At 41.5% G+C, this 9,101-nt stretch overlaps 1 protein-coding gene across 8 annotated transcripts in view; it reads left to right on the forward strand.

Moving 5' to 3' along the window:
- The window catches only part of OTUD4 (OTU deubiquitinase 4), a 42,918-nt gene extending 36,305 nt beyond the window's left edge, over positions 1-6,613 (forward strand). For all 8 annotated transcript variants that reach the window (XM_086346535.1, XM_086346536.1, XM_086346537.1 and 5 more), the window contains 2 exons: positions 228-268; positions 1,623-6,613. In XM_086346535.1, the coding sequence (XP_086202661.1) occupies positions 228-268; positions 1,623-2,834 (1,253 nt within the window). In that variant the 3' untranslated portion in view covers positions 2,835-6,613. The remainder of the gene's footprint in view (positions 1-227; positions 269-1,622) is intronic.
- Positions 6,614-9,101: the final 2,488 nt, after the last annotated feature.

Below are 9,101 nucleotides of genomic sequence, written 5' to 3' on the forward strand. Positions count from 1 at the left end.
TTTTGGGACTTGCATGTTAGAGTAGAAAAAGTGTGTTGAACCCGGAATCACCCTACAGTAATGGAGCCTGGTTTTGGTTATAATTTTTAATTCATGTTTTGTATTACAGGTGAGAGAAAACAGTTCAAGTAGGCACCATTGTCCTTAGAACTATGTATCATTTGAGGATAATGAGAAAAAGCTTTTTGTGAATGTATAATTTTAGTGTTGATGTTGCTTATTTTCAGATAAGAACATTCTTCGATTCTTCTTCAATCTTGGTGTAAAGGTATTTACATTTTATCATTTTAAAGTTATTTTAAGTTAATACTGTCTTTTTTTTTTTTAATACTGTTTTAAATTACTAATTCTAACCTGTTGGTCAATAACCTAAGGCTTCCTTAATCTTATTATTTTAAGAACTGGCATTTTCAGTGCCTTACAGTTTGTTTTTGGTGGTGATTGAGGCTCCGCCATTTGCCCGCTTTTCCTTTTGATTGACAGTGATTTAACCCTGAGAGTGTGTTTGGGAACCAGCCTAGCGGAAGCGCTTCTTGAGTTAGGTGAGAGGTCTGCACTTCCGGCCCTGGGCGAGTTCTGGAGTGCGTCGGAGCCTGCCTGTTTGCATTTGTGGAATGGGGTGGTGCTCTTTTTCCCTGCCTCAGTCGTTGAAAGGCTGAGAGGAAGCCAGCCGTGGAAGGCAGGGCTCCCTGGCAGAGCAGAGGTTCCTGCAGGAGGTGGTCAGCCTGGAGATGGCTCGTCTTAGAAAGAGCTGGAGGGCTCTGTTCTTGTCAGTGTAGTGTTATCTCCTGTCCGGATTCGTTTCTGTGGGTTCTGGACGGTTAAAACATGAAGTGCTATCATGGCCTACAGACCAGTTCATAAAAACAGGCTTGATTAATTTCTCCATCTACTACATTCATTGCCTAGTTTATATTTCTCTAGTTAATGTTGGCTGTACAGCTAATTGATTAATTAGCCAGTAATCTGGTAAGTTTTTCTTTGTTTTGTTGTTTAGGCTGAACCTTTTGCCGGGCAACAATTTGGAGTATTTCATTTCATTATTTAGCCTTACCTGACTAGAGGTCTAAATTTAGTCCTTGCAGTTGGATTGCTCTGGGGGCTTCTATAACCATGGAGTCCAAATGTTGGGGATCACCTACTTCTGTACCAGCATTTTTAATGATAGAACCTGTCCAGTCTAGGTAGCTAGCTGGCTAATGGGGTCACATACTGAGTTAGTGGTAGGGCCAGAACATGAGTGGAGGTCATTCCAAAGATGTTGGAAATTGGAGGCTTGATTGCTGCTGGTGGTTTTTGAGATCTCTGTCACCCCAGATTCCTTCTGTGCAGTTAGGTCTACAGGGTGGAATTATTGATCACAGTAGTCTGTGGGTAGGCTCATTACTGTCTCCGGTCAAACCTCTGTATCAGGGCTGTGAGTTGATTTCAGGCCAGGAACAAGGAATGCAGTCTTTTGGCAGTGACTTATTTTGGTGATTCCTCTGCATGCTGTGTGTCAGAGGGGTCTCGTCTTTGGTCTTTGCAGACGTGAGAAACTTATCTTGAGCCCACTCAAACTTCTCCCCCTGCAAACCCCCTGCCATGTAGTTTATCTTACTGGTTTTTTTGGTCTCTTTCAGGCATATAGTTGTCCTATGTGGGCCCCACACTCTTACCTGTACCCTCTGCACCAGGCTTACCTGGCGGCCTGCAGGATGTACCCAAAGGTCCCTGTCCCTATGTATCCTCAAAACCCCTGGTTCCAAGAAGCTCCTTCTGCTCAGAACGAGAGTGACTGTACGTGTCCAGATGCACACTTCCCCATGGAGCCCGAAGGCAGCGTGAACGGCCAGATGCCACAGGCAGAGATGGGGCCGCCCGCGTTTTCCTCTCCCCTGGTCATGCCTCCGTCTCAGGTGTCTGACAGTCACGGACAGCTGTCCTACCCGGCGGACCTAGAATCGGAGACTGCGGGGCAGCTCCTTCACGCCGACTATGAGGAGTCGCTGAGCGGCAAGAACATGTTCCCGCAGCCGTCCTTTGGCCCGAACCCATTCTTAGGCCCGGTCCCCATCGCACCGCCTTTCTTTCCTCACGTTTGGTATGGGTACCCTTTTCAGGGATTCATCGAGAATCCAGTCATGAGGCAGAATATCGTTCTGCCCTCCGATGAGAAAGGAGAATTGGATCTGCCCCTGGAAAACCTGGATCTCTCTAAAGAGTGTGCTTCCGTGTCAGCAGCAGAGGAGTTTCCCGAGGCCGGGGGCGAGGACCCCCATGCTCCCCCTGAAGCCGGCGCGAGCAAGTCAGATGGCCGGGCTGAGCGCTCCTCGCAGACGCCGAAGGCGGAGCCGGCCGCGGCTCCCGGCCCTCCTGCCGCCGAGGGCGAGGCGCACGTTCCTGCTCAGCTTCTAAACAGAGAGAGGGAAGCTGGGCCCGCGGGACTTGAGCCCAAAAGGACCATTCCAAGCCTGAAAGAAAAACCAGAAAAAGGGAAAGAGCCCAAGACTGCTGCTGATGTGGTCAGCGGGGCCAACTCTGTGGACAGCAGGGTGCAGAGACCAAAAGAAGAGAGCTCAGAGGATGAAAACGAGGTGTCTCACATTCTGAGGAGCGGTCGCTCCAAGCAGTTCTATAACCAGACTTTCGGGGGTAGGAAGTACAAGAGCGACTGGGGCTTTTCGGGCCGCGGCGGGTACCCGCACGCTCGAGGCGAGGAGTCCTGGAAGGGGCAGCCGAGCAGGAGCCGCGACGAGGGTTACCAGTACCACCGGAACGCCCGCGGCCGGCCCTACCGCGGGGACAGGAGGAGGTCGGGGATGGGGGACGGCCATCGGGGGCAGCACACCTGACGCCGCTGCTGCCGTTTTAGAGCGGAAGCCCTTGCTTGGGCGGGATGTTTCTGAAGGCTTTAAAACAAACAAAACCAATAAAAACCCAAATTGGAACTCTCTCCACCCCTCCCCCTTTACCTTCACTCTCATTCTGGACAGGAGATTTTGGATATGTGTTCACGGGGGCAGGTGAATTCCTGGTGTTGCCATTTTTCTGCGTACAAAACCTGTCTATTTATCGGGTGACTGCCCCTATAAAAAGTAGGAAATAAGTTTGTTAAAGTATTTTTTATAAACAGCTTAATATGAACCATTATAGATTTAGTGTTTGGTTTTTGTTTTTCCTTATATAAGTTTAATTTCAGATGTTGGAAATGTGTGCTTTGTAGTGTTTACTAAAGTGACAAAATACACCATTCGACACACTATAGAGTCCAAAACATAACATCGCACCAAATAGAAACGTATATTTTATTATGCAATGCCTTAGTCATAAACTGGGCTCAAACAGGTCTTAGCCTAAAACACTGTTGTCTTTTGAAACGCTTCCAACCCAAAGGCCTTTCATCTCAATATCTGTCAAACTTGAATGATGTCTTCTCTTTAATATTACACATAAGGCAGCCTATTAACCTGTGTCTTAGAAATGTTGTATATAGTTCTTTTAATATTCATAGGGTATATTTTTGAATTTTGGTGAGTATTTGTTGAACTTGAGATTGCATACAAGAACAGATGTTTAAGAAATCATAGGAAATCTAATGAAATGGCTGTTCCCACCAAGAATTCTTAGCACTGGTGTAAATATCATGGTGCCTACTCGAAAGAAATGTAGATGCTATGCATTTTGAAAATAATCTGCATCTGTTAAAACTGCAGAAGTTTTTTAATGCCACTTTAACACTAATGCACTGACAGATTTAAATATTTTGTGAGAAGAAATGTTAAATTTTTAGCCTGATAGGTTTCTATAGAGTTACTGTGTTTCGTTTTCCTTTTTTGCACCATCAGTTTATGTGTACCACTTGACACTTGCATGTTCGATTTGTCTCGGCTGGAACTATTGTACAAAAAAGGATGATTGTGACTTTGAGTTCTTTTTCTGGAGGATGCTGCTAGACTATGGATTTGCTTTGCATCGTGTAGCTTGTTGCCCTTTTGGTAATGTGTCTCTGATCCTGCTTCCTTCTGGTCTCTGCAGTATTCATTTAGAAGTTCCCTCTGCATGTTGCACTCTGTTCCCATTTCGAGGAGATTCCATTCTCTGAATTAACACAGTATTCATTCATCTGTGTTACTGTGGAAGAAAATTGCTGTAGCTTGTATTTCTTATTTGTACATATCAATGTGAAATCTATGCTTTTTTATGTTCTCCTTTGATCAGGAAGTTTGAGTGCTATGCAAATAATGTAGTAATTTCTCTCTGCATGCCATGTGTAGTACACCTAGCCAAAAGTAGATTTTTTTTTTTTAGCAAATTACTTTAAAAGCAAATACAATTCACTTGAATTTGACAGACTGAAGCAGATGAGTTTTCTGGGTTCTCTGCTAACCTACGGGAATGTTTGGATGCCAGCTCGGCTCAGTGAATCTCCACTGTACTGTAATAATGGTTATTTACCTCTTTGTTTTAATTACCTGATGTCTGTGTAACTGCTGATTTGAGTAGTGATTAGTGTGTAGATGTTTTGTAACATAGGATTTTAGAGAGCACTTTGAAAGATAACATTTTATTATGATGGTGCTAGGTAGAAATTTGTAGACTGGGATTGTTGTGTGGAAAAGAAAAAGATTCTTGAGAGAACCTGTTGAAAGGAATTTCTGTTGTCACCTAAGCCAGATAACTGGGGAAGGTACTGCTTAAGAATTTTTTTTCTTAGTCACCATCAACAGTTGTTATAGAATGAGAAGATGAGAGGGTCCTCCACTTTCAGCTCATGCTTTTAAGATTAGCTTACCTGATCATTTTAAGGAAAATTACATTAGTTATAGTGACAAGATTGAAAAGTTCAGCAGTGTATGTTTGATCTCAGGAGTCCAAAAAAAAAAAAAATTCATTCTTTTCCTGTGTCCTTTGTTTTCTTGACTGGGATTTGATCTCTGTTTCTTCTGGAAATGTTTTAAAATTGGATAGGAAAGAATACTGTTTTGTCTCTTCACTGTCCCTCTGTCTTACCTCAGTTGAGTAACAGAATACTCTATAGTTCCCGAAGGAAATGCCGAGTTGCTTCCTGTTTCCCATACTTACCTCCAGGACATGGTGGAAACTGCTGAAGGAGAACTCGAGCAGTTGGTACTTTAGTCAGTGACCTCTGGAATAAGAAGAAAGAACTCTGACTTTTGATTATTAGGTTTTAAAATTATCAGTCTTTGCAGGAAGGTCTGTTTTGTTTTTCCTTTAGGTTTTCAGTATATCAGTCCAGGGGTTTTGCCTTATGCTGAGGTCAAACTAGGGCCAAGAAAGTTTTGTCCTCCATTTTAACTGAGTTATATAGTATGTTGACATGAGATAAAAATGTTTCAGAGAAAAGCAAAAGCTTAGAAGTGAGAATCATTTGTATTTTGAGTTGGAAATTATGAAACTTACTCTCTTAACGATCATATACATTTTGAAGAACAAACGTTTAGCATGACCAAAGCTCACTTCTTCTCATTTTTGTTGGCTTTTGCTAAACTTGATTCCAGCCCCTTTCCTTTTAGTATTGTGTATATTTCATTTCCTCTCATATAGATTCAGTTCTTGTTCCACATACCCACTGGCGGCAGGATGCTAGCATCTGGGTAGTCCTCATCCTGTTCTTCCCTGTTAACCTGTGTGTGCGTTTTCACGGCTGACCTAAGCTCAGACCCTGCTGGGGCCTGGCCGGAGTAGGTTTTCCCTACTGGTATGTCATCATATTTGATGCCAACTCTATATTCTTGCAGTGTGTTTCCTTTGTGACTCAAGGTTGAATAATGCCTGTGAACTGCAAACTTGCTTATAATTGACTTGGTGCAATAAAGTTCCTTTCTAACCATTTCTGGTTTAGAAAACTTTCAGCCATCCTAGAACTAGCAATATTTATTTATGCCTCATTTATTTTACCTTAGTCTTTCACTTATGGGTACTAAGCAAGGTCCATTTTAGTGTAGCTGAAAAGAATGCATATTTGGCTACACTATTTCTGTTTACTGTATTTTGCTTCCTATTTAACGTCTAAATGCTATTGTGTTGTTTCACATCTTAATAATGGCTCAGTTCCAGTATGTCAGTTTCAAAGAACTAAGGTTTTGCTGTTAGTGTAAGCCACTTATTCTCCCACTGACTGGGAATTCCCACTAATTTAGGTTTTTTCTCCCCTGAAATACAAATTTTAGAAAATCCTACAAGAGGGGTGGGTGCATGTCTTAATGCTGGGAAACAGCAACTTTGGGGTTGAATTTACTTGAATGGATAAAAAATTGCATTGTTACAGAGCTAGAAAAAAATTTATGTATGAAAAATGATAATAGCCTTACACTGAGTACAAATAATACTTAAAGCATGTGAAGATGTGATTATTTGTGATGTTACTTGTAAAAAAAAGTATATATACATCTTTTGAAGTGTTGAAAGGAAAATAGTACTTTATATTCTTTATCATATCACTTTTTGTAAGTGTTGAATATATTCCTGTTTATTTTTCTATGTTCTGTTTTGTAGCCTTAAGAAGTGTTTCAAACATATCTGAATGTATAAAATAAGAGTAAATGCCCTACATGGTGTGATGCTGCATTATATATAAAACCGTGTGCATATATTAAATTTTGTCTCTCGATTCTGCTTGTGATTCTTTGGCTCTAGGGTTTTAACCAGTAATATATAGGATATAAATCTTTGGAGGAATTTAAGTGAAATTCTGAAGTTAAGAGTTTCCATGGCTTTTATCCAGTCAGGAAATAGTATGTGCATTTAAACACCACGTGGGATTTATGATCTGTGGGGGTACATTACATATATAATAAAGCTGGGATCATGTGACTAGTAAGTGGTAGAATTTAGGTTTGAACCTAGCCCCAAGTGGTTTGAGAGCTAGTCCTGTTCTCTTTCTCAGCAGTCATTAAATGAAATGGGAATGTATAGAATATTTGCAAATAATTTACAGATTAAATGAATTTTTAAGTTAGATAAAGCATTGTTTGAAAGTTTTATTTGAAAATGTAGCCAGTATACTGAAATACTTTTAAGCCCAAGTTTCTGCCTTTCTCTTAACTGAATTAAGTGCAGCTCTAGGGAATGATACAAGAATGTGAATAAACTGCAGAAGAGGAAGTACAATTTCCCTTCACAGACCCTATAAGCTCTACCAAAAGTGAATCATGCACTCCTCAGAATCATCCAGCTACAGATGTTGGTATGAATGTCCGTTTTTTTAGATTGATCCTTTGAGTTCATTAGAGAAACTGGAGCTTAAAAATCAACTTTTATTTTTAAAAAAATCAACTTTTAAAATACATGTCATTTCTATGATCACGTTTTATTTTTCACATTTAGAAAAAGTCTTAGGGATGTTAAGTATAGTAAACTGTGGGAAGAGGCCTTGTATCTCTTCGAATGTTATATAAATACTGAACTAGGAGATTATTAACTGATTTCAGTAACAAAAATCTTTGTAGTAAGCTAGTTTTTTTAAAAATGAAAACTTTGGATTAAATGCCTTCAGCTAGACTAAGAAAGTAATGCTGTTTTTAGTACCCACCTAGGATATGCCTCTTACTAGTAGTGTAACTTAGTCCTTTATATTTTTATATGTTCAGAAATTGGGGGCCAAAAATGGAGACTAGAAACCAGAGGTACAGACATGAAATGACACAAGGCTGTGCTCCACGAGGGGATAGATGTACATGGTTACCAGTCTCATTAGGGAGGCAGACTCAGGTATGTGCATTTGGGAGCTGAACTCCTATATTAGCATTCACATCAGGAGCACCCCTGGAGAAGGAAATGGCCACTCACTCCAGTATTCCTGCCTGCAGAATCCCATGGACAGAAGAGCCTGGCAGGTTACTACAATCCACGGGGTCGCGGGAGTCAGACACGACTAAGCGACTACACCACTGCCACCAGGAGCACCCCAGTCAAAGGGACAATAGTGGTAGCTAAACATTTCCTACAGACAAGCCTTTCCTTGCCTGGTTTCCAGATTCTTAAGGAAAAAACAAAAATCCACTGATTGTAGTCGTACTTGTTTAGTTAGGTTTGATGTCCAGGAATCTGCAAGCTAAGATGAAAAGTGGTTCTGAGCTGGTCATCCAGTCCCCTGGCACTAGTAAATGGGAAGCCTTTGAAGAGATGTCAGAGCCAAGGTTCTTACCTCAAGAGAAATCCGTGAGTTTATCAGCTTAAACAGGGATTTGTTTTCCTAAGAAATCTGGAAGGAATGTGGCTGCTGGCATTGTGTGGTGTCTAATGGCAGGGCTAGCATCCTTGTGACTTTCTCAGCATTTCCCTTTTTGTCACCTTGTGGGCACAACACCGCCTCAAAAAAGTGTACCAGATACATATCTCTTTTTATTAGGAAAGCAAAAGGGCTTCCAGAAACTCCCAAGAGGCTTCCTTCAGCTTACTGGCTATAACTGCTCAACATGCCATGCTGAGCTGCAAGCAACTAGGATATTATGAAGAGAACTGTCATGATGGCCTTAGCCCAATTATGATCCACCAGCTGCAGCTGAGCACACGGCTTATCCTACCAATTAGGCAAGAAGGAGGTACTGGTGAGTAATAATAAAATGAAAATTAAAGAATTATAAGCTGCTGAACCAATTATTTGACAATTCTGTTTCTCTAGCTGGTTTTGTTTCCTCATTCCTACTCAAACCATGTAAAAACTTCACGTTAAATCTTTGAGGCACTTGACAGTTCACCACACTCTTGCCTGCATCCATTCCTCTCACCAAGCTCTTGGGTGCCCACGCTGATATATCTGACCTGACCTGTCTTCTGGTTCACATGGATTATTATACCATCTTTATAGGTTCTTTTTCCGTGGCAGCTGCCTCTTTTGTAGCCCTTTCTGACTCTCCAACCCAGAACTCTCTCTTCAGAACCACGTGGTACTCGTAACTCACCAGACACTGGGGTTCAGGGCTTTACATATACGTACATGAAATACTAATGAGGGAGTGTACACAACCAAGTAAGTAGTTACCCAGTCCTCCTATAGAAACAGAACCTCTGATGAGTAGATTGATTCCTTCAACACAGTAGTAGGCAAAACTACATGTCAGACACCAAACAACTTAATTGGTAAGCAAGAGAAGGTA

This window comes from Bos grunniens, chromosome 17 (assembly GCF_055505025.1).
Source record: "Bos grunniens cultivar Pamir isolate PY7600 chromosome 17, Bosgru_T2T1.0, whole genome shotgun sequence".
Taxonomy (NCBI): Eukaryota; Metazoa; Chordata; class Mammalia; order Artiodactyla; family Bovidae; genus Bos; species Bos grunniens.